At 41.1% G+C, this 26,418-nt stretch overlaps 1 protein-coding gene across 9 annotated transcripts in view; it reads right to left on the minus strand.

Moving 5' to 3' along the window:
- kmt2cb (lysine (K)-specific methyltransferase 2Cb) overlaps positions 1-26,418 on the minus strand; it is a 105,886-nt gene that overhangs the window by 68,171 nt on the left and 11,297 nt on the right. For 8 of the 9 annotated variants that reach the window (XM_077520533.1, XM_077520569.1, XM_077520579.1 and 5 more), the window contains exons 2-7: positions 26,058-26,249; positions 18,078-18,166; positions 15,433-15,583; positions 3,153-3,353; positions 489-598; positions 104-213 (exon numbers count right to left, since the gene is read on the minus strand). In XM_077520533.1, the coding sequence (XP_077376659.1) occupies positions 104-213; positions 489-598; positions 3,153-3,353; positions 15,433-15,583; positions 18,078-18,166; positions 26,058-26,248 (852 nt within the window). In that variant the 5' untranslated portion in view covers position 26,249. The remainder of the gene's footprint in view (positions 1-103; positions 214-488; positions 599-3,152; positions 3,354-15,432; positions 15,584-18,077; positions 18,167-26,057; positions 26,250-26,418) is intronic. The other variant, XM_077520587.1, reaches the window with a different exon arrangement.

Consider the following 26,418-nt stretch of genomic DNA (forward strand, 5'->3'; position numbering starts at 1 on the left):
AGCCAGACTGATCCATCAGCTTTACTGTGCCTCTGCCTTCCCCAACACATTAAGATGGTGTTAATACACATTAGGGCACGGATGCCCCCACCCCCCGACTCACCTTTGTGCTCCCTGAGTCAATGGCTCTGTCCACATTAAGCAGAGATTGTCCCTCGCCCTCACAAACACCTTCGGACCATGAGGCACAACTCTGATGTGCCCAGCATTGCCCTGCCATTTGCAAAACATGAAAAGAAAATACCCGGTCAACATTCTCGTTTATGTGTTTTAACTACAAGAACACTAGCAGGACTTGCAAAATGGTTATTTACAAATTTTGGATCATATATTTCATGCCGACAATGTTGGCAGCATGTAAGAAATAAATATGAGAGCCAAGCATTTTTATTTATTGATTGATATTTCATTATATTACAATTATTTATATTTTCTTGAAACTTGTTTTTTATTTTTATATTCAGTTTTACTATGGCATTGACTTTTACCTGACTCAAAGAGAGACCGGACGTTGAGATCTTGTGGAAGGCCGACATGAGAAAGCTCATCCCAAAATCGACTTGCTGGGTCTGGATCTCCCTCGCTTCTTTCAGACCCGCTGGAAGCAAAAGGTACACAGGCAGAAGGTCAAGCATAAATCAAATTCATTTGATTGATTAATGGTCATTTCCAAAATCAAATAATTGAAAATGAGCTAAATCGTGAAATCGAGGTGCATATAAATAAACACACTCTTGTCTTCCTCAGAATGATAAAAGTAGTTGTTCTCACGCATTCCTACGTGCCAGGGGACTTTTTTAAACATGTGTCAGTCCTCTTAGGCCCTTGGCATTCCACAACTTGATATTTCTTATATGTTGTTTATTGTATTTGCATTTATTATGCATAATCATTACTAAAGCTGAATATTTAATTGTCATGAAGCTTATTGGCAGTGACGGGGTTTAATTTTATGGTTTATTTTATTTTTGTTTCCTTTTTTTTGTGTGTGCTGGATGTCAGTCCTTTATTTCATTTCATTTTGTCTTTTTTTTTTTAACACTGGAAATCTATGCACTATTATTGCAAAAAAATAAAAAAAATAAAAATAAAGAGATTTTGATTAAAAAGAAGTAGTTGTTCTTAAAGTCTGTTGTGAGTTTTGCACTGGTGGAAGAATGCTGGATGGGTGGTTTAAAAGACATGTACTGTTTACAATGGGGGTAGGAATGATAATATTTTTTGATGCATCGATCGTTAACAAGATTCTGAATCGATTCAGAGGTATAAAAAAACAATTTTTAAAGTTTAATAAAAACTAAAAGCCACTGTTTACTGCATATTTCACTTTCAACTATTAAAATACAGATTACGCCAAATCAGAATGATGAGTTATGTCGCACGATATAACTCATCAGAATCATCAGAATGATGAGTTATATGTTTTGTAAATGCCCTGCGATTGGCTGGCAACCAGTTCAAGGTGTACCCCGCCTACTGCCCAGAGCCAGGTGAGATGGGCTCCAGCACCCCCCGCGACCCTTGTGAGGAATAAGCGGTCAAGAAAATGGATGGATGTTTGTAAATGTATTGTTAAAGGAGTTAGACATTTGTTACAGAAAATGCTTCCACTGGCACTTTTTGAAATTTGTATTGACACACTGTTGTAAACCAGGTTGCCTTGCCACAAATCAGTATGAAATATAAACCTTTGCTCTTCCTTCAGTTCTGCAATTATTTTAAGACTGCAACAGTGTTTTACATGGACTATAAAATGTAAGCCAATGTTGTGATGCATCGGAATCGAATCGTAGGCCACAATCAGAATTTAATCGAATCGTGGGCCTCTGAATCGGACTTGAATCATGAGGTTGATTACTACCCCTAGTTTACAAGAGTTACTAATTACTTAATTGTTTAATTTAATTTAATTTAATTTAAACATGTTCTACACAAGAGTAACCTGGCACGAGCCAGATTGTTAATGTGAATCACTCAAAGGAGTTCTCCACAATATCAATCTGGTACCGTTCCAATGTGATCTGCTCGGGAGAGGCGGGACATGCAGTACAATACTTTGAGCTGTTTGGTTGATGATGCAACTTGTGCACACCTACCAAACTTTTGTTTTGACCAATCGTGGCTGAAAATGTCGTCGTCATAGATTCAAAAAACAAAACAAAACAAAAAACAAAAAACAAAACACCCACATCTTTAGCACCTAAAAATGCACAAAGCGCCTCTTGCTGTTCTACTTTCAAAAAGGATTGCAGTCCATGCATTCATCCACAGGTGTCGCCATGTTTGGTTTGTTCGTTTCCCACGGCCTCTGCGCTTCTTCCCCAATCAGTGTTATATTGTAATTGGTGGCTCAGACCAATCAGTGGGCTTGGAGTTGGTAGAAGATTGATTCTTGGGAGTTTGTGAACTCAAATACCGCAATAATTCATCTTACAGGCAAGATTAGCATAAGATATGAATAGCTAGAGCTTACTTTAAAACAGATTAAAAATCATATACATTATTGCTGGCTGAACATTTTGCACATGATTTATTTTTGAATGAATTAAACCTTTAAATAAATGTTTGTTTATTACTTCGATGAAAATCATAATGTCCAGAATGACTGGGGAAAAAAAAATTGAGATTTTATTTTTTTTGGCCATATCGGCCAGCGCTATGTTGCAGTTTTCAATTAAATAAAATGATAACAGATGGATAGAGTCAATCTGTGGGAGGGACATAGGAAGAAGAGGAAGAGAGCCATCTTGGCATCTGGCATATTGCACTAAGACGCTTACAGTTGAGTCTCAAGAAATCACTTCAGAAGGATGACATTGGCAGCTTTACATTTACGGAAAAATGATAAAACAGCCTTCACCCCTGATTAGGATGCTAACTTAACATTTCCCTCTGTCACACACGCGCCTCACTTACAAATCAATCCCAATTGTTCCCCCTGAACCGCACACTCTTCTCTGTGGCTGTGTGACATAAGCGAGGGCTGGCCTTGGCGACCAATCACATGGCAACACGACACAATCAACTGTTGGCTTGGCGAGCTGCCAGAGTGTATTACATCTCCTACTACCTATTGTGCCACTGGGAACTCTGAATAAAGCACCCCCTAGTTCTGCAGCAGCAAAACAAATTAGACAAAGAAAATAACTTACTTGGTAAGTTCCTGCTGTCCTGAGGTGGTCTCGCCAGCCACGTGTGGCTCAGTTGACACATCGCCGTTGCCGCCATTGTTCGAGTCCTCTCCATCTTTGTGTCTGAGGAGATCGTCGGGCAACGTGGTGCTGAACACTCGCAGTTGCCCCTGACCCAACAGGCTACGAGTCCCGCAGTAACAGAAGGCACAAAGATGCTCACTGGGAAAAAAAAAAAAAAAAAAAAAAAAAAAAAAAAAAAAAAAAAAGAGTAAATGAATTGTAGAGGGTAGTGCTGTGCGATTGACAAAATCTTCCTGTTAATGATATACATCCTGACAAATAATTTTTCCTTAAAATTACGGCCAAATAAATACCAATCAAAATATGTTAGTACAGGGAGTCCGCGAGTTACGTTGTTTCGATATTTATCAAAATACTTTTAAAAGTAATTTTAAAAAACACATTTGCAACACAAGGAAGATGCCGGAACCAATATTTCGTGTTTAACGCACAGACTTTTTATTACTTACGGACGGCAAAGCGGAGCTAATGGGAAATTAAACAAAGAAATGTGACGTGCCTGATGGCAAGCCGACCTGCTAAATGGATGCCCGCTGCTGGAGGTAACAACAACACAACTTTAAATAACTTTAAAATGGCGTGATTACTATGGGAAATTAACAAAAAAGAAGGTGTTACGGAGGAGGCACAGGCGCCATAGGCCGTGTACGACCTAACTCGAGGACTCCCTGGACAACCAGTTTAAAGAATGCTGTAAAGTGCAAAGAATTAATATAAACACAATTACCGTAATTTCCGGACTATAAAACTTTTTCCACACACTTTCAACCCTACGGCTTATACAATGATGCGGCTAATTTGTGCATTTTTTTTCTAACGGCCGCCAGGGGTGCTCGAGCAGAAAAGTTAAGAGTGAGACAGGTGGAATGTATGCGTCGAGGAAGACGCAAGTTTAATGTAACTTCGCACTTTGTGCATGAATAAAATTAGCATGAACAGACCCTCATCATGGAAAATACAAGAAGTCTCAGTGACTTTTACCGGTATGTTATTCTTAACCAGCCCTGTTAGTGCTGTGTTACTCCCGTGTCACAGGCACTGTTTGGAAAGAAAAGCTAAGGTATATTATTAAACCATTGAAAACTGTGTGTACCGTCTTTCTTTGTAAATATCTCATGTTTCAATGTGGGCACATGCGGCTTATAGACAGGTGCGCTCTATAGTCTGGAAATTACGGTACAGTAAGTGCTTCAAGGAGTATTTAAGTACGCCCACCATTTGAAGGTGCATTTGCACTAAAAAAAAATAAAATAAAATAAATAAAAAACATATGTATATTAAACACTGTTACCTAGCAGAAGAATATCAAAATGATCTTTGGGGGGAAAAAAAACAAAACTTTCTGGCCACATTTTCTGACTCTTATTTTATTATTATTATTTTAATACTTGTCTGTTTGCCAGAAGAAAAGCCTATGAGAGACGGCAGAGACAGAACGTGTGACCGAGGGGTGCTGGCATGAACACACGAGTGCACGCGCAGCCTTGCCATGTAGTCAGGGACACCCAGCAGCCTCGGTTTCCTTGGCTGTATTTTTTTTATTTTTATTTTTTTTTACCTCCGGTTAGCAACTCATGTTAAAAAGAAGGAATTGGAAATCTCTCCAGACAAAGCAAGGGTAACGACACAATACACCATCATGAATAAGTCATGCTAGCAATGTAGCAGCCGTGGCTAAGAACGGCTTGTTTACGTGCATGTTTTTACAGTGCACTTCTCGTGCATGCTCATATTAGTAAGGAACATGGCTAGGGGCACTGTATAAAAAGAGCATGTAGAGGAGATGTAGCTAAGACTTGAGACGAAGTAAAAATAAGGGGCAAGAAAAGGTTTTGTGATATAGAGTGCAGTAGATACTATATATGCATGCCTGGCTAGCTCTGTGTGCTAAGCTATAAATAAAATGATCAAAAAATAAATAAATAAATATAAGGCTGCTTCTTGAGAATACTACACCGATTTAACTCAACCGTCCGGAACAGTGACGCCCTGGCGTGACACCGGTTAAACTATGTTGACTCTTAGCGCTGAAAGACTTGTCTCACACGCCAATCAAGAATGCACTTAGCACACTGATCATCCTCACTTCCAACGCACTTTGCGGTCCCAGCTCTACTCGCTGTGGACAAACCAGCTGCCAGGGGACCAACTACGTCTCTCTCTACTCAATCCATGACAAGGGTCTATAATTCTCAATGTCCACTGTCCAGTGAACCCCCACCACAAACATAATACGGTAATTTCAAAATACCAGAACGTAGGAGTAAAAAAAATAAATATACAGAGACGACTGCGTCGCTCAGTCAGATGGGGCCGGCGCGCAGCAGGTCAGCCGTCAAACAAAAGGTGGAAGCCCATCTGTGACGCGCGTCAGGTTATAGCCATCCTGCATAAATTAATAAGTTAGTAAATATCCGAGGGTGGCACGGTGATGAGTGGTTAGCACGTCCGCCTCCCAGTACTGAGGACTCGGGTTTGAGTCCAGGCTCCGGCCTACCTGGGTGGAGTTTGCATGTTCTCGCCGTGCCTGCGTGTGTCTTCTCCGGGTACTCCGGTTTCCTCCCAGATTCCAAAGACATGCATGGCAGGTTAATTGGGCGCTCTGAATTGTCCCTAGGTGTGCTTGTTTGATTGGCTGGCAATGAGTTCAGGGTGTACCCCGCCTACTGCCCAAAGCCAGCCGAGATAGGCTCCAGCACCCGCGACCCTTGTGAGGAATAAGCGGTCAAAAAATGGATGGATAAATATCCGAGTCTTGGTGAGTACTACCACATTAACGGCCATTAAACTTAACTAGCAGAAATGTGCTTTTGATGAAAGACAGTGTGTGCCCATTTTGAGCTGGCTTGCTTGCTCTCTCCATTCACTGAAGCGCTGCGCTGAATACGCCCGGTGCATTTTGGCAAGGGAGAGTGTACGCTATTTCATCAAGTCGTACACATGGAATTATAAATACAGTTAGCCGTATACTGTTTTGAAACAATATGTATATGGCCAGTTGGGTCTAGAATTATCAAGCAATCACTATCTTAAACGCTATTACATTGCGGTATTTTAAGCTCTTCCAACAGTTAACTATAAGCATATATTGATTAAATCTTTTATTTTTTATGAAATATTAGGTGTTTTGCTGGTTAGTTTTTAACACGGAAGTAAAACACCCGGTTTAGTAAATCCCCCCCTCTCCCCGTGTGAATGCCACACCCCAGGCGAGCTAACTGTAGTCTGCTTTTTTTTTTTTTTTTTTTTTAATTTTTTTTTTTTTTTTTGTGTGTGTATGTGTGCGTGCGTTTGCGTGCGTTTGCGTGCGTGCGTTTGCGTGCGTGCGTGCGTTTGCGTGTGTGCGTTTGCGTGCGTGCAAATACGTATAAATTTATACTCATTCATTCACCTAAAACCTTATAAATATCCCATTACCCTTCGCCTTAACCAGGTACTTCAGAATCTTGCCAGAGTCGTGAGATTTAAATGGTCAGGAGACCAGAGAAAAGGTCAGAAAAAAAAAGAAATAAAGAGAAAAGAAAGGTAGATCAAAGTGACATCCAGCACCGACCAAACACTTCCTGCCTTCCCCATGATTACAAAATCAAAGTCTTACGCCAACCCCGGAAGCCTCTAAATTCCAGCAAATTTAGCGAGATCTCAAGAGCCCAGAGGAAAAACTAAAGAGAGGAAGGAGGGAAGGATCGATAAGGCAGAGTGAGATCAATAGAAGCCAGTACATCCAATCCATCAAAGTGAAGTCCAGCACCAACAAGACCCCTCCTGCGTGGTTACAAAACCGGAGTCTTATGCCAACCCCAGAAACCTCATACTTCTAATAAATTAAGATCTCAAGTGACCAGAGGAAAAACTAAAGAGAGGAAGGAGGGAAGGATAGATAAAGCAAAGTGAGAACCACAGACACCAGCACCAACTGATTCAAGGGGCTGTGGGAGGGAGAGGGTACTTCTGTTGAGTTTCAGTAGATGCTGGTGCGACGGATCTGGCATGCATAAGGACCACCACCAAAGAAAGAAGCCGTCAACCGCGGTCCAGCAAAGCGAGCACCCCCCCCCCCCCCCCCGGAATCCCCAGGCCGCGGCAGCACCAAGGCCACCCCCAAGCCACCCGAGCGGACACCGGTCGGCGAGCCGACCCAGACACCCGGAACACCCCCGCCCCAGCCCCGGCCCACACCCCCGAGCCCAAGGCCGCAGAACGAGGCCCAGCGGGCCCCCACAGCGCCCCACCGGTCCCCAGCCCCCATCCCCCCACGACCCCCCCGCACCCCACCCAAACCCGCCATCCACCACGACCCAGGCCCCACCACCCCCGACCCCCAAACCCCCGAACACACCCCGACCCCCAGCACCCAACCCCCCACCCACCCATACCTCCACCCCCCCCCCAAACAAGCCGCCCCCCCCCCGACGGCCGCCACCCCCCCCCCCGCGAACCCGGCCCCCCGCGAGAACCCCCCACCCCCCCCCGGAAACCGGCACCGGGCAGCAGCGCAGAGAGGGAAGATGTGCCCACCCCACCTCCAGCCGCGCGAGATTTGCACAGCGGCGGGAGGGGGGAAGCAGAGGAGGAAGCACCAGGGGAGAAGGCGGAACACCAGAACACCGAGCCCGGTGGGGAGAGGCCCCGGTCGTCACGCCAGAGTACTAGTGACACCTAACCCTGTTACTGAGTCCGCCAGCTCGCCGACTGGCGAGCTCTACCCTTACACCGTGAATGTGGCCCCACCCAGTGTATATACAAGTGTGTGCGTGTGGTGCATTAAAATTGGGAGCAGGTGAGTCGGAGCAGAGGGAAAAAATTTCCCCTACTCCGACACACCCGTATCCCCCCCAAAAAAATGAATATGTATATGTGTGGTGCATTAAAAAAGGGAATGGAGGGACAAAGTGGTGGGGCAGGGACACAAGTGGGGGGGACCACAGCGCTGCCAGGCACTGCAGTCCATCCCCTCTGATGGCTCCCCGCCCCAACTCACCCCTCCCCTTGGACGTGAGGTGCATTAAAATTGGAGGGGAGTTGAAGGGTGAAGACGGTGTTTCCACCCTTCCCCACCCCACCAAGAAATGTGTTGTGTGCCCTATGTGTATATTTACAAGGTGTATAGTGCAAGCTAGTGAAGTGAGTAAGAGGAGCGACCAGCGGGGCCTCACCCAACCCGGCGGGTGTAGGTGGCACGCCCGCCCCCCAGCACCCCCACCCCCCGCCGCCCCCCACCTCATCCACCCGGCACCACAATGGGCGGACAGCCAGCGCAGCAGGGCTACCGGACAGCCCACCGGCCGCGCCAGGAGTTATACCGGAGTGGGGCAGGCCCCAAACCCTCGCCCGGCCCCCGGAGCCCGACGCCCGGGCCGGGGAGGGAGCCCCAGGCCCAGAGAGAGGGAGGGGGAGGGGCCGCAGGGCAGACAGGGAAGGGGGGGGGGGCGGGGGAAGCGGGGAGAAGACGACAAGAAGACGAAAGGGCGGCTGCAGGGTAGGAGGCGGGGGGGGGAGAGGAGGAGGGAGGGCGACAAGGGAAAAGGGACCGGGAGGCAGAGGAGGATGGGCGGGAGGAGGCGAGGAGGGAGAGGCGACGGGGGGGAGGAAGGGGGAGGGGAGAGGGAACCACGGGGCACACCGGAGGACCACCCACCCCGAACCGCGCCGCCGGGCACGGAGCAGCGGACCGCGCCGGGACGGCACCGCCCCGGGCACCAGGGGAAGCACCCCAACACCGCACCCCACAGGGGGCCCAGGGAGCGGCCAAGACGCAACCGCCACCGAGCAGACAACGGGGGGGGGGGGGTTTGGGGGGGGGCAGAACCACCCCCGCCCGACCACAGGGGACGGCGTCAAGAAAATTTACTAATTAGCATGCAGTAACACCAAGTGTTGATGCTTAGTGCCCACTAGAAATAAATCTTAAGGAGTTATTGAGTATAGTGTCGTATAGTGTGGTATGCTCGAGCCCACTAGCAGCAACTAGGTTCCTGACTATATAAAAATAAAAACAATCAGATACAAAATACCAAATACAGGAGCAGCGAAAACAGAAGTTGTAACGATGTGGTGGCTCTCGTTAACAGGCAGAATCTTGGCAGGATTAAGTTGCCAAATTGAGATTAAAATATTCTATGTACATAGACCATATTTGTTTAAATCTTGATACTTGATTTTTATTTAAGGCAGAGATTTTTTCCATTGAGATATAATTTATTAGTAAGTTTAACCAGTGGTCGATATTTAGAGATTGTTTATTTTTCCAATTGACAAGGATTATTTTTTTAGCAATAGTAAGGGCTATAAATATAGATTGAGATTGTTTACATGGTAGCTCAGTTATTGTTAAGTCACCTAGTAAACACAGTCTTGGAGATAAAGGAAGCCTACAGTTTAATATATCATCGAGCTTTCCCAAGATTTTAGTCCAGAAATGCAGCACTGGAGTACATGACCATAAAGCATGAAGATAAGTATCGGCAGTGTTTTGTGAGCACTGGAGACAAATGTCGGAGTCAGAGAGTCCCATTTTTTTCATCATATATTGTGTAATATATGTTCTATGAAGTATCTTATATTGGATAAGTTGCAAATTTGTCTGTTTGGTCATTTTAAATACATTTTCACAGATTTGGGTCCAAAAGTCTGGTTCCGGAACTATAGACAAGTCTTTTTCCCATTTTAAAGTCGGTAAATACGTTTTATTTGTGTATAAAAATAACTTATATATTTTTGATATTTTCTTTATTGTTGTTGGAGAAAGCTTTATAATATCTTTAGCTAAGACAGGCAGTTGGAGCGTATCCTGAAGTGTTGGGATTTGTTTCTTAACCATATTTTTAACTTGCAGATAATGTAAGAAATTTCCCTTTTTTATTTCATATTTCTGGACCAAGTTTGTATACGATATAAACTTATTATCTGAGAAAAGATGATGAAGGTGTGTAATTCCTTTCTGCTCCCATGGGCTTAAATGGAACGACTGATTATTAAGTTGAAAGTCGGGGTTATGCCAAATGGGAGAGAGCCCACAGGGCGCCAATTGGGAGTTTGTAATTTCTAATGCCTTCCAGCAGGCAGTCAGGGTGGCGGCTATCATTGGGTTTTTAAAACAATTATGTCGTCTTATTGATTTTGTAATAAAGAGTAAATCTGACAGTCTAAGATTATTACAATCCTTCTGCTCCAATTCCAACCAACAGTTAGTATCTCTGTTGGGTTGTGTCCATAGCACAAGATATTGTAGTTGATTAGCTAGATAATAGTACATAAAGTTTGGTGCCTCTAAACCTCCTTTAGATTTACTTTCCTGAAGAGTAGATAGACTAATTTTGGCTTTTTTTTTATTCCAATAGAATTTTATGATAGCAGAGTCCAGCGATTGGAACCAGTTAGACGTAGGTTTAAATGGAATCATTGAAAATAAATAATTAATCTTTGGTAAAACTTTCATTTTTATAGTAGCTATCCGTCCTATTAAAGAGATCGGAAGATTATTCCAGCGCTCCAGGTCACTACGGATACTATCCAATAATGGTGAAAAATTTAAAGAAGTTAATTCAGTTAACTTAGGTGAAATTTTAACACCTAAGTATTTTAAATTACCTGTAGGAAAGGAGTAGTGTGGATCCTGACTTGTAGGATTCCATGAATTTTCTGTAATAGGTAATAATGTTGATTTTGTCCAGTTAATAGAGTAATCTGATAAGTGAGAGAATTTAGTTATTAATTTAAATGCTTCCCCTAGCGAGATAGCAGGTTCTTCTAAATAGAGTAATATATCATCGGCATATAGATTAATTTTATGTTCTATTGTCCCGGAGTGGATTCCTTGGATCCGTCTATCCTGACGTATAGCTAATGCAAGCGGCTCAATAAATATAGCAAATAATAAAGGAGAAATTGGGCACCCTTGTCTTGTTCCCCTTTGTAAAGTAAAACTCTGTGATGTAATCCCATTAGTAGTAACTGTAGCTTTAGGAGAATCATATAATATTGAGACCCATTGAATGAATGACTCCCCGAAGCCGAATTTATTTAAGACAGCAAAGAGGAAGGACCAGTTAACTTTATCGAATGCTTTTTCTGCATCCAGCGAAATAACAACTGCCTTTTTATCATACCGCTGTGACATACTAATCAAGTTAAAGAGTCTCCTAATATTATTAGTAGAATGACGACCTTTAATAAAACCTGTTCTAACTGTAGTCTGCTGTTGGAACTCTGCGTTTGAGCACTCCTCTGAATGCAAGGCATCAATTCTTCAATAAACATTCGAAAGAAAACGACTCCTTGTCGCAAGAAATCGTGGAGGAGGAGGGGAGGAGAGGGAAGAAGGGAGAGGAAAGAAGAAGGAGGGGGAAAAAAACCCTTAGCTTGTGTCGAACCAGGGACTTGCTTACAGAGCAAGGACACTAACCACTACACTATTTGTTCACTTAGGTTCAATAGTGCAAAGGTTTTACTTGTAGTTTACACAAGTGCCAGCCAGAACCTTTGTGTGATTTTAAGACAGCCAGTTGTCATTGCACTTTGGGATTGCAAATGTGAAGGTTAATTGATTGCTTTGAATTCATTTGGACAAAATGTTTACTGATAAAGGCTACTTTTGTCATTATTCCATAGAGGTCTCAGAGAAAGTGGGCGTGCGTTTAGTCTGCAGAGGTGGTACAGAGGCGGGTGGGTCCGCATCTTATGATGTCAAAGAGTGCCAACAGCTTGTTTTCTCAGGTATGGAGGGGCTGGTGCTTGGAGAACAGAATGACCTCAAAGTTCTCATACAGGGGTGAATGGAGAAAAACACAAATTCGGTCATGTGTTTGGTAAGGAATTAGCATTTCAACATGGCTAAAAGCTCCAAAAAGTTGATTTTTCATGTTCCTGTCCCTTTAAAACGCAGAAACATTTATTACATAAATATTTATTGTATCTGTGAAAGCGAAATGGTTGCTGAACGTTCTTGGATAACTAGTGCCATGCAACATGTAAATGCTTGTAAACATGATTTATCGTTCGTAATACACTCAATCTTCGTGGTTCAAACGGATAGGATCATAACAGCAAGGTGAGGCATGACTCCTCTGGAGTCTGATATACAGGAAAAATCCATCCATTTATTTTCTGACCGCTTATTCCTTACAAGGAGTGAGGGAGTGCTGGATCCTATATGAACCCAAAATAGAAAATTAGCCTACATTTCAATTTTGACCTTCACCGTTTCAAATAATGTTAAAATTTTAATTTTTAATATATGTTTTCAAAACGTTTTATTCTGCATCGATCAATGCCACACTGTTTAACAATGTGGTAGCAAGAAAAAAAAAATCATATAAGGTTAATAAGTTCATTGATGCCATTGTCAAAAGAAAGACAAACATCAAAGTCTCTTGTGTAAGTATGTCACTGCTCGCACTAACTGCCTGAGTCTCAATTCTTTTTTGCATGGTCACTAGTACACACATTTAGTTATTTTAATGATTAAATAATTGATAGTACTGTAATTGGACTAAAATCCACGAATTGTGCCTGAACAGTGAACACAGCACCTTTCTGGTTCTGAAATGTTTAGGAGTTTATCCAGAAACTAGACTAAGCAATTTCTGAAGAAATTGCGTGGGATGCTGAAAGCCGAATGCTAATAGCTGAATGCTAAGCTGACTGCTAATAGCAGAATGCTAATGAAGGAACTTGTTGTATTATGACTAAACTGAGAAAAAAAAAAAAAAGTTGCTCCATGCAAGGTTTGAACCAGCGAACCATTCGTAGGGCTGTCTTTGCTATTCACCTGGCTCCAGCACTTAACTCCGTGAGCCACCAGACCTGTGAGTAACAGAGCGAATTGGCGTATTTGTAATTTAAAGTGTCACCTGACGCTGAAAGCCATCAGCGTTAATTTGGGACACATATGTTTGATCATGTCAGTATAACGCAAATCCTGGTATGATAGTCAGTTGGTATACTTAATATCCGTTTATGTAATTGCCACGGACATATGTGCAATGTACAGTCGGCGGTGGGCTTTGAACCTGCGACCTCCTGCTTACTGTACATGCACTCTCCCAACTGCGCCACTGAGAAATATCAGAAAGCCAGTCAAGATGGTATGTTGTATGTATGGAAGTGGGCGTGGAAAATGGGACTTAGAAAAAATTCTGTGTCAGTCCCATTAAAACTGAATGGGGAAAAGTACATCTTTAACATTAAATTATGCGAGTACTGTAAGTAATATGAAGTCAAACGATAAATACCCCGAAAGGCGTGAATTTTGTCAGCAAGTTGAAATTTGAACGGTGTAAATCGGAAGTATAATGTAGGAGTAGTTTGATTGCAAAAAGTGTTGAGAATAAAATGCTATAATATGTATAATAACTAGACTAAGCAATTTCTGAAGAAATTGCGTGGGATGCTGAAAGCCGAATGCTAATAGCTGAATGCTAAGCTGACTGCTAATAGCAGAATGCTATTGTAATCATTGAAGTGTGAAATGTAATTGAGAGATGTCTTGCTGAACCAGAATGCATTAAATAAAACGTATGTTAAATGAATAAAGAAAGATACATTGGCTGTAAATTACATATGAGAAATTATGAATGAATTATAAATGAAAAGACTGAAGTTTAAATTCAACCAGTCTGAGACTGATATTGAACCCTCACCAGTTTACTGTTCAATGAGCTACTGCACTGCCAATCTATCCACTGACCCACAGAAGACTTGGGGCTTCACTGAAGTGTTGTGAAATGGAAGCAGCGAATGTGTCTGAACATGCAATAAAATGTATGTTAAATGAATAAAGAAAGATAAATTGGTTGTAAATTACAAATGAGAAATTATGGATGAATTATAAATGAAAAGACGAAAAGTTTTAGTTTTAACTAAAAAAAAAAAAAAAAGAAGTATGTCCATGTCCAAAAGTTGCTCCATTCGAGGTTTGAACCAGCGAACCATTCATCGGGCTGTCTTTGCTATTCACCTGGCGCAAGCGCTTAAGCCAGTGAGCCACCGGACCTGTGAGCAGTAGAGCGAATTGGCGTATTTGTAATTCAAAGTGTCACCTGACGCTGAAAGTCATCAGCGCTGATTTGGGACACATGCGTTTGATCATGTCAGTATAACGCAATTCCTGGTATGATAGTCAGTTGGTATACTTAATATCCGTTTATGTAATTGCCACGGACATATGTGCAATGTACAGTCGGCGGTGGGCTTTGAACCTGCGACCTCCTGCTTACTGTACATGCACTCTCCCAACTGCGCCACTGAGAAATATCAGAAAGCCAGTCAAGATGGTATGTTGTATGTATGGAAGTGGGCGTGGAAAATGGGACTTAGAAAAAATTCTGTGTCAGTCCCATTAAAACTGAATGGGTAAAAGTACATCTTTAACATTAAATTATGCGAGTACTGTAAGTAATATGAAGTCAAACGATAAATACCCCGAAAGGCGTGAATTTTGTCAGCAAGTTGAAATTTGAACGGTGTAAATCGGAAGTATAATGTAGGAGTAGTTTGATTGCAAAAAGTGTTGAGAATAAAATGCTATAATAAGAATAATAATAATAAAGGTTAGAAACAACATATGTGGGATGCTTTCAGCATCCCACAATAAACAAAGGCAGTTTATTCATCAATTCTGCGGTTGGCAGTTGTTTTAGCTTTGCACGAGATGCAGGAGTGTGGCAACCACAACATGGGGAGGTACTTTAATAAAGAGTGTCAAATCAACGTCACAACGATGCCAAATTCAAATCTGTTCGTTTCAGAGGCCTTTGCCTTTCAGCCGCTAATGCATGTAAACAACAAACCACATTACGTCCATGTCACACTTAAACTATGCCACAGACTTATTTTGACCTACGCTACACACAGGCATGGAACATTAAAGGTTCTCTGTGCCATGGAATCATCTTTTGAGTAATCTAGTTTATCAGGAGATAAATAGCCATGACAATTTCTTTGGTTCAGCTACACAGGGTAGATAAGACGTTTTTCCACATTTTTGGTCTAAAAGACTATCTTGTTAATACGTTCTCAGGAGGCGCCATCGTTTTTGCCTTCCATCAATAACGTCGATAGCATGAACAGCAAAGACTGATAATCTCCTACACCGTGGCACCTGGGAGGAAATGCCGCCAGTCAGCTGATGACTGTTTCATTATACACATGCACCCAGCAAGCAGAAACTATTTCACACTAAATAAAATTCACAGTCAAGAGCTTTGTTGTTGCTAACCTGCTTTGGACTCCTCTACTTGCTGGGACAGACGGCCCTCCAAGAGTTTCGGGCGGAGGGCTCTGGGCCGGAGGAGGAGGTGAGGGCGTGTCCTCCTCTGGTGCATCACTGCTCACCACTTCCACAGTCTCCGCTGCTTGGATTTCTGTTTCTAAAGGTGATGGACAAACAGAATGATCAGTCTGTCAAGCTGATACTACAGAAAGAAATACCCGAGAAATATTATAATAATAATGATAGTAAAAATAAAAACAAATATTCAATATACTGTATTGCCAAATATGATTGTCAAGCACAACATTCATAACTACTGTTAATGTAGCGTCAATTCCACAATGCATAAAACAGGTCTCGTGTGTCCTGCCAAATGTGAGATTAAACAACCAAGTAAATATTCTGTTATCTGCCCATTTCTAAATATGCGTCTGACTATAACTCGCTGCCCTTCTGTCTCGCCGTTATGCAACAGTTTTGCTAATTTACATAGCTATTAAAGGCGCTAAGACAAATATTCACGTACAAGCATCGAGCTGTGCTTGGCACGAGTGATCCACTTGCTTCTACATGCAAAATGCATCTTTGTGTAAGCAAGGGTTCGAGATGGAGACCCAAACGGCCCAAATACATAGTGTTTTTGCGTCACTTAATAGGTGCGATCGAGGAAGCCGCCTCGAATGTGCACACATCATCCTTTATAAAATGCCAATATAAATACAGATTTTGATATTTATTTATTTAAATGAGGATTCAACTGGCTTCTACCTTCTCTGCAACAGCGCTACGAGACAGCCCCATCTAACAAAGAGTTTTTGCAGATTTTTTTCCCTCCCTCAATTACAGGTATTTAAGAATTATGGTATTGTGTCATTTATGCCGGCTAAAATTTACGGTACAATACTGGTACCAGTACTTGGTGTAACAATAAGCAACAACTAATTTCCCGAAAGCTTGCTTAGCCTTCAATCCGGAAGATGATCTTCTGCTACCTCTTTGGCCAGTGCAGCAGTATAGAAGAAGCAGTATAGTATAGTAGGGCTGAACGATTATGGAAAATAATCTAATTGTGATTTTTCCCCCCCCAAAAAAAAATTGTGATTGCGATATTATATGTGATTATATTTTTTAAGGTCCTTTTCAATGATTTTTTTTTTTTTACCCAACAAAAAGTTAATATCAGATCTATTATAGATTAAAGGATCTTAAGATAAAGGCAAATGAAGCCTTAACATTTTTTTCTACTACAATTACGGTTACAATATACCATTTGAACATATCCAACATTTCATGTTGCGTTACATGACATGTAAACACTGCACTTTTTAAACACTGCATTTATCATTAAATAAATCCAATATACATATTTAAAAAACAAAACTTAGCAATCTCCAATAAACTAGTAAACTAACACATGCTAAAGTGTAGACAAAGTAAAATTATACCTGCTTATATGACATAACATTTTCCGATTTGATTTCAAAAACCACTAGTATTCTGTAGCAATCCTTGTGGGTGGGTCACGGGTTGGTTAGTTTCCCATGGTCTGGACGGCCCGTGAAGGCAACATAGACTCATTGTTTTAGTAAGCTAAGTGCATTCAGAGCTGTTGCATTCTGGCGTGGTTACGGCCGACAGTTACTTGCAAATTGTCATTAGAGTTGTTGTTCGTTCGCCACTTGGCCTGATTAGTTCACCAACGTATATGTACATTAAAAGAGGATGCAGCGGCGGCACCAAAATGACGGTGAGTAATAAGCAATAATCATTTTGTTCATCCTAATTTTCATGAAATCGGACAACACAACATATGGCCACATACAGACCTATTTAGCCTCAAAATATAAGCTCACACAAATTATCAGCCACTGCTGCGCACTTGCGACACTACGGCAGCCAAAAAGTCATAACTCACAACGGAGAAGTGTTGTTTAAAACCTAGATCAAACAGATAAAACATGTTACTTGTGTCAAGGTCTCATGAGACAAAAAAAAAAAAAAAAAAACTCACCAAAATTACTTGCACTTATGGCGCCAGGCTTTAAGTTACATCAGTAAAGTTCCTGCTCACCCCCACCCCACCTTCCAATGAGCATTTAAATCACAGCTTTTCATAATTACATAATCGCGTGTTGTCAAACCACAATTTAATTGCAAATGCAATTAATTGTTCAGCCCTATAGTATAGTGCATAATATAAGACAACACACCTGTGGTGGACACAAGGTACGTAGACCTAATAAAAGAAATTCAAGCCACTGGAAGATCCCCAGTCCCCAGGGTATCTACTGTACCATGAAAATGAATGAGAAATCAAAGCGAACATCACATGATGTGATGTACACTACACATTTATATATAAAAAAAAAATAGCACAAATGTGTCTGGAGAGACTGATGGGATTTTAAAAAGCTTTTAGGGGGCATTAGCCTTGGGCTCTTTCCCACTGCTCCTCAATGCCAATCTTAGAGCAGTAGGAGAGGTAGAGGCAGCGAGTGAAAGACTAAGATGAGGTGGAATACAAACCCACTGCAGCTCAAACTTAGCTCTTTCATTCAGAGCCCTGAAGAGGAAGGCCAAGGTACCATGAAAAAACTCTCATCCAGCTTCCGCTGAATGAGCATTTCACAAGCAACAGGGTGAAGTCTCACCTGTGTCCTGAGGGCCAATGGAATCTGCTATCTCTGTTCCATCCATACTGTCGTCCTCATCCATGATAGCCCTACCTCTGGTGCGGCCCCTAAGGCAAGAAAGAGGCAAACACAAATAAATGCAGGAAATGGAAATTCGATGTAGCCACAGGGTTGGAAAGGAGGAGGAACAGTAGATAAATACTATCTGGCGGTGTAGACCGCACCTGCTATTAGGGAGGAACGAACCCATTTTAAATACATAAAAAAAAATCGAATACAAATTAAAATGCTTGAACAGTTGTCCAGGGTTCGACACTGCGACCAATTCACCCGCAAATGCGGCCAACTGTACAGCCTGTGCTGGTGAAATATTAATCCAGTCGCACGGCGCGAGTACATGTTTTCATGAGTGTTGCAACGGGCCGGTCATCTTTGAGACGTGAACCATATGCATCAAGCGCCACAGTTTAGGTCGTACATCCGCGGAAAATAAAATAAAATTCAAAATAAAAGCCACCAAGTCATACATGGACGTTGAAGCAAACTTAAACGTGCATCACCATCGAATTGTTGAACATCATCTAGGGTAATTACAATTAATTAACTAAGAACATATTGAACTTGCTTATTTTACCACACGAAAAAAAGTTAATCTTTCATTTGGTCATAAAAATGTGATTCCTTTAGGTAGATGTTGAATATCGCAATAATATTGATATTGTAATATTAAACTATATCGCATATCGCAATTTTTCCACTATCGTGCAGCCCTACTTCCAACCATCTGACGGCATACCAACTCATACAAATTGCATGCACACACGAATTAAGTATGGAGCCTCTGTCTGCATCCTCCAGTAGGCTGAGGGGCTATGCTGACATCATCTCAGAGACAGCACGTGGAGAGCATAATTGTGGCGGATACAACTGTTAACATGCTAAACGGGAAGAGCAAACACCGCCCAAATGAGAGCAGTTGTGTCTCAGGGGTGCTTGGAATGATACAGGCGCTCAGAAGAGGAGGAGATGGCAGGATGTGGGCTGGCATCATTTTGATGTCACCAGAGAGAGAAAGGAGAAGGGGGGGTGGAAAAACAAAATCACAAGTGGCTGGATGCCAAATCGACTCCTCCCTTTAAATAACTTCCACGTCAAGATAAGTACTAACAACATTCAAGTATGAGATATAGCATAGCTTGCAGGTAACTGATGAGTAATATCTAAGCTGAGCCAAAGAGGAGTTTACTGTTGTTTGAAGTTCCATCAATAGAAATATGACACAAATAATGGTAGTGTGAAGTTCTGCTCAACCACTCACCAGGAATATGAAGAAGGGGTGTGAATCACAGAACTGCTACGATATGTCATAATGTGTTTATTTCTTTCAATATTTTTTTTTACTGGCCATAAGGAGCTTATCAACTGTAGTACAATACGAGAATTCAAAAAGCTTTAAAAGGTAACCTGTTCAGTAGTCTTAATAATTGGAGTTTATTTGTAGGGAAGATTTTTTTTCACAGTTTGAACAGAGCGCCCCGATGTGGACTAGAGGCTGACATTTTTTCGGGAATCCCGCAGGTCCCGGGATTCCTGCGAGAATCCCACATGGGAGTGAACTTTACAACTTTAATCACAAGATTGGGACAGGACAGGATGAAAACGTCACGGGAGCAGAATTAATTCAATATCCGTTATGGAAAAAAACTTGGACAGATAGATACTTGCGCAGCCATTTTTTTAATTTTTTTTTTAAATGATGCAGTTGACTCCATAATGGGAGTTGCACTGGAGTGGGAGTAATTCTGAATGGGAGCGGGATAGGAGTCGTTTTCACCGGGAATGGGACGGGACAGGATTGTTTTTTTTTGTTACTATTGTTCGGGACTGAGACAGGACGGGATTTTTGGTGCAGGAGTGGAATGGGATGGGAGTGAAAATCCACTCCTGTGTCACCCTCTAATGTGCACTACTTCCATTAACAACATTGCGACAGATAGACGGGAACCCGCCGCTGTCATGGCCTCCGGACACTGACAGGTTACCCCCAATTGGTCAAATCAATGCGCTTGTGTTCTAACATGTATGCTGCGTAAATTTGCTGTATAAGATGTTCATTGTTGGAAAGGTAGAATATATAAGGAGGTAAATTATAGTACTTAAAAAAACAAAAACAAAACATCAATGACATCTCAACTCGAACTTCATCTCAGCATCTTCTTTATGAATAAAATCTTTAGTTCTATAACCTTTATTGCAATTTAAATCAAGCCTTGGTAATTGAGCTCAAATGTTTTAAATTTTCAGTTATCCTTCACCAAAAAACACAAATAGAAATTTTTTATGCATGTCATGATGAAATACTACATGTGTAGAACTGCAGAGGAAAGGGCAAAATTTTAATTTACAGCCTTGTGTTTGTTTGAAATATATGTAGTATTCCTGTTATAAATGATATATTTGGTGCAAGCCAGGGGCAGAGAGCCATGCAGAAATCGGCTGTGCGACTTTTCATCTAGCCATCCCCCCTCCTCCTGCTGCTCTCCCCAGTCCCACCACAGCGAGAGAGGGGAGGGGGGAGGGAGGTGAAAATAATGCTGTGGTAAGTAGTCCCAGCTAGCAGTGTGCTGCCTGGAAAACATGTCAGGCAATAGTGGAATGGACTGGTAAAGCAGATAGAGCGTGGGCAAATGAGTGTATTTTAACAACCAGCTCTACATGAACCGTTTGACATGATGTCTGTGTCTCGGGCAACTAAGTAGCCAGATTTGACAAAAGTAACACCAAAAGCGACATCTGTCTGATGTAAATCCCGGTGACGTGATTGGTTCATGACAGATGAAGTACTGACTCCTCTGAAGCCTGTTATAAAAAAATATGAAGCCAAAATAGAAGATTAGCCTATATTTCAATTTAGACCTTAATTGAAACATTTGTTTTCAAAGCTTTTAATTTTGCCTCAATCAGTTACCCACTGTTGAACAGGGTGATACCGTGATAGCAAGAAAAACAAAAGAAAGAATATTTGATATACTTTAAAAAAACAACAACACATTATTCAAAATTCATTTATCTTCGTTCAGTGTGTATGACCATTACAAATATAAATATCAATGACATTAGATTCACTGAAAAAAAAAAGGAAAAAAAAAAGAAAAAAAAGCTTGAAGCTGATTAAGTATTAAAAAAAATATAGACATAACCTATATGTTGCACTTTTGTGTCCACTCCACGTCATCACTGTGCCGTGTTGCATGCAGTAACAAGACACTGTTCATTTTGAACTTGTTTACTGGTCTAATGTGCTATGAAAAAAATGCCGCATGACTTTAACTATCGCCATAATTTAGATGACACTCCTAACTGTCTCTGGTTTAATATTCTTCCTTTGAGAAAGGGGAAAATAAATAAGACATTTACTGCGGAAGTGACCGCCGAAGGCAACCAACCTGTATAATGTACAACCGGTCCATTTTGGTGGCATAATGTATGAAAACCGTGGTGGATTCTCATATTTGTGTGTATGAAAAAGATTAGAAATAAACTGGCAATATATATATATATATATATATATATATATATATATATATATATATATATATTTATTTATTTATTTAATCTATTCACGTCATATGGTTGGCTCTCCTAGTTGCCTAGGAGATGAAAAAAAAAATATCACTTAATGTCCAAAAAAAAAAAAAAAACGTGACTGACTGTCAACAAAATTTATGCTAGGCAACATGATAATCATAGTCTGAAAATATTAGAACAAAACTTGCAATATTTTTGGATTAGATTAACATCGTAGGCGTATATGCATATCCAGAGTTGGGGAATCTAGGTCCAGAAAGTAAAAACCCTGCCGCAGATTGGTTTTAGCCACAGGTGCTTCTAGCAGGTAAAAAAAAAATTTGTCTCCTTCTGTTAAGTAAAAACACCGTGTCTAAAGCCAAAATGTTTCAGTGTTTTTACTTTCTGGCTCTGGATTCCCCAACCCTGGTTATATGTTTCATTAATGACACGAAAGACAGATCAAAATAAAATCGTACTTTTTATTTAATTGAAGTTAAGATGGAACGTCAAATTTTTATACGTTTTCTTTATTTACCGATCTATGTACTCTACATTAAGGGTTCTAAATTAGAAATGTAAAAAGTGTGATCTATTTTTATTTACAAATGGTTTCATGTAGGGTGTAGTGGTTAGCACATATACATCACAGTTCTGAGGTCAGGGATTTAAATACGGGCTTCAGCTTTGCATGTTCTCCCGGTGCTCGGTGGGGTTTCGCCATTACTTTTGCTTCCTCCCACATTCCAAAAACATACATCGTAATATTATTCTAAGACTCCAAATTGTTGGTGTGAAAGGTTGTCTATATATGCCTTGCGAATAGCTGGTGACCAGTCCAGGGTGTACCCTGTCTCTCAACCAAAGTCAACTGCACACCCGAGACCTTAGTGGTAAATAACTGGGTGGATAGATGGTCTCATGTCGGCCTAAACAGTCCAAAGTGGCGTCCATTTTAGCTCGATAAAATTTTTAGGAATTTCCAGGGGTGAAAGTAAATTATCCCAACTTTAGCATTTTTAGTCTACCAGCAGCAAAGATTTAAAGTACTTTTTTTTTTCCTTTCAGGAATAATCTCTCTGTACAAAGTACAGTTCTACTGCACCCTAAATAACTACCTCCAAATTTACCAGGGAAATAAATCAAAAACTGTAGACAAAAATAAATAAATAAATAAAAAAATAAAAAATAAAAAACACTGAACATCGAATCAACAAGAAGGAAGAATTCCATGCCGGTCAGTTTGATGTTAAGAATTTCTATACCACCGAAATGTTTAATGATTTTTGTGTAAATAATTAATATATTCTCTTCATCTAAGGAATAGTGTTTTCCATAAGTCACTATATGGTTGTGTCATTAGCATCAGTCAGCTGCTGACTTTTGCCCGTCACATCCTGTTAAAACAGACTGTTGCGTGTTTGACACAGTTTCGTCTTTGCCCAACCTCCATTGAGACCGCCACTTGATCAAGACTGGGCAAAGGTTTCAACTCTGAAGGCATTTCAAACATATTACAGCTACACCAATGAAAATACATTGAATCGACAAGCGAAAGAGTGACAGAGCAGGATCAAACAAAAACAGAATTAAAGTACCAAGAGTAGGACCAGGACCTGGTACAAGACCATCACTGAAATAACAAGAGCAGTCTTTAGACCAAAGATTAGTGGCGCTCCAGTTGATCAGCCGTTGAATGTGATCCGCCCATTTCTATGGGCAAATACTTGATTGGTATGTCGATTGATGAGTTTCATTGCCGATCACACAAACACACACACAAAAATAAATACCCACAGCTCATGTTGCAGCCAGCAGCAAATTAGAGACCAGCCTGTGCCCAGTGTGGCATCATCATCATCATCATGTTTATCAATTTTCTACAGTGACAGTGACTGTGGTCGGTTGTTGTGTACTACCGTTACCGGCATCTGGCCTCATGGCCCACACAAACCACAAAGAGAACTAAACTTTAGACGCATGGTGTATTTAAGCACAAAAATATTAAACCAAACTACATACTTTTGAAGTCTGCTATATTGATGCTCATATAATGGCAAAAGCCATAGATGGGCTAAAACAAATTAGCATCGGTGTTACTATAACTATAAACCGTCACATAATTGCTACTTATACCCAGTGATTGGTGTTTATTTTGCATATCGTATTCGTACACTGAAGGAGGGATTGATGTAGTACTATGTTACTGGTTCAGTCTTTGTTTTCCAAAGTAAAAACAGATATGACGATATATTGATATCGCGATGCTTGGTCTCCCAATAGATTATCGATACGCATACGCAAGTATCGCGATATTTGTAGTTAATATACAGCCACTATAACGACTCTATTGTTCATTACTTATTGGGCAATTATTTGGGGTCCGCTAAGGTGAGCACCTCATAAGAGTGGCGGGGAAATGTACGGAAGTCTTCAGGCGAAGAAAACTCATGAGATTACTTTTACTTGTGTAAGACATTTATCTGTCCAGAAACTGACTCAGTTTTGCATGCGTTTCATTGAAAAATGTGTTATATCTTCAATTTCAACATTTTAAAACATATTTTATGTTTCAACTTTTTGAAGCACACAATTTCTGAGGAATATTAATTTTGATTTAATTGGATTTAATATTTAAGTAATATATTTATTTTGTTAATTTTGCAATGTACACAAAAAATTTTTTAACAGTTTGTAAAATAAAACAATTGACTATGTAACTGACTGACATGTTGCATGACAATAGTGTTTAAGAAAGACAAATTTGTTGAAAGTAGTCTCTTTGTATTCGTTTAAGAAAAAAAAAACAACAACACTAAAGTACTGACTGTGAAGAAGACACCAGTTTATTGTGTTTCAGTGATGGTACAAAAAGAAACTATTTTCTCATTGAAAAAAAAACATCAGTTTATGTCTTGAGCAGCTTTATTGTAGATTATCGTGGAATTATTACCTGACCAATATATATCGATAATCGTGGTATCGTCATATTGTGAGATAATCGTTATCGTGAGCCTTGTATCGCATATCGTATCATGAGGTACCCAGAGGTTCCACCCCTACTTATTTTGATTAAACATAGAAAATAATCGGTCAATAAACTTCAATAAACAATAATCAATAAACTTTGGACTAATGTTGTGTTGTCCTTTGTTTAAAAAGTAAACAAAACAAAAACACTTAAAGGTTGAAATTTGATCGTGAATAAGCGATTCAATGATGCGGCTCCCTTAATTTAAGAAAATAATTATAAAACAATTTTCAAAAAGTATCGATCTCCATCTCCATAGAGACCACAGCCACAACAGTCCTGTCAGAGGCGCGCATGCCCGCCCCGGTCATTAACCGAATGGGTCCGTGTCATTCAGTTCATACAGACCCTGTCCAATTTTCCTGCTGCTCTCTCACATTTTTGTAGCGCCACAGCAGATGACCCAGTTGTCTACTCCCCCAGCAGATAGCAGGGTGCGCTTGTCAGTCAGTTCCTTCCTCGTGCTGAGCTGAGCGTGTCTTTACTGTGCACACCAGCTTCTACACCCCCACCGGTCTGTACTCCGCCCCCTTCGCAAACGATGTAGCTGTAATTTCCCTCTCGATGGTGTGAGCTCCAGTGTGAGCACCTCACTCAGGACTGCGGGATGGGCCAGCTGGAAATGCAGCCGCTGGCCATCTCCCTGGCATCCAGCCGGTTGCAGTAGCATATTATAGTAGACGTTCGACAGACCCTCGCAATCCATTTTTATGCTCGCAAACAGCTTTTCTTGTCGCCGTCAAATTTGGAATGTGTTCAAAATGTCTTTGCAATTTCAGACTGGGCTAACGATTAACTGGTTACCATCCAGCCACTAACCTGAACTCACAACAAACAATATTACACTCTCATTCGTTGACTTCCACATCGCTCAACTGTCAAGGCCCTGCCTTTTAAAGCCACACACACTAAAAGTCAAAGATGCATGTGCAATGCGAGCAAATTTGTCAAATTACAAACCATAGAATTCACCCAAAACAGCTGCTTCAAACCAACTTCATGCATGACTCTAATCGAGATTTTCCTGCATCCTGTTGTGATAGATGTCCACCAAATAGTGTGTCACTCTGATAAAACACCATCTAGGGCTATTTCATTTTCAAATAAAGGGTGTGTTACTGCCCGAGTTTTGGTTGATTAAGACACTGCTATTGTACACAAAAATAATTAAAAACCAATTGCGTGTCGGCACCAAATTTCTACACCCCACCACAAAGTTTCATGAAAACCACTTAAGTCATATTTTAATTTCTAGCAGAAATACATGAAACATGCTGAAACATGCCCTCTTGTCTCACACTGAGAAAGTAAGGCAGCACCCAATTAAAAACGGTTCTAACACTCACTTAAACATGGCGGGGGGGAAAAAAAAGATGTCTTTACATAAAACAAAAACATACTTTTTTCTGTTCTTAGAGGAGGCTGAGAGTTGCGCCTGGGGTAGGCAGGCAGCAGCAGCATCCTTGCGTGGCCTGCCACGTGGTCGCTTGTCGGCATGAGCGGGACTCCCTGTGGATGTTGCCTCTGCACAGCTGGAGGGTGGTGAGGGTCCCTGGTCAGAGGGTTCCACAGTCTGTTCCTCTGATGACATTCTGACACAAACAAACAAAGACGCTATCATGGTGTCACGTTTTTGGAGGCATTCCGCTCAAAAATGTTCCCATCAGTATGCATTTTTTTTCCTGACTTCCTTTGATTCTACACTGCTAACAAAATTTTAGAGAGAATCCACTAAATATAAGGAGCGCTTTAGCGCTTACA

The sequence above is a fragment of the Festucalex cinctus genome, chromosome 1 (genome assembly GCF_051991245.1).
Source record: "Festucalex cinctus isolate MCC-2025b chromosome 1, RoL_Fcin_1.0, whole genome shotgun sequence".
Classification (NCBI taxonomy): domain Eukaryota; kingdom Metazoa; phylum Chordata; class Actinopteri; order Syngnathiformes; family Syngnathidae; genus Festucalex; species Festucalex cinctus.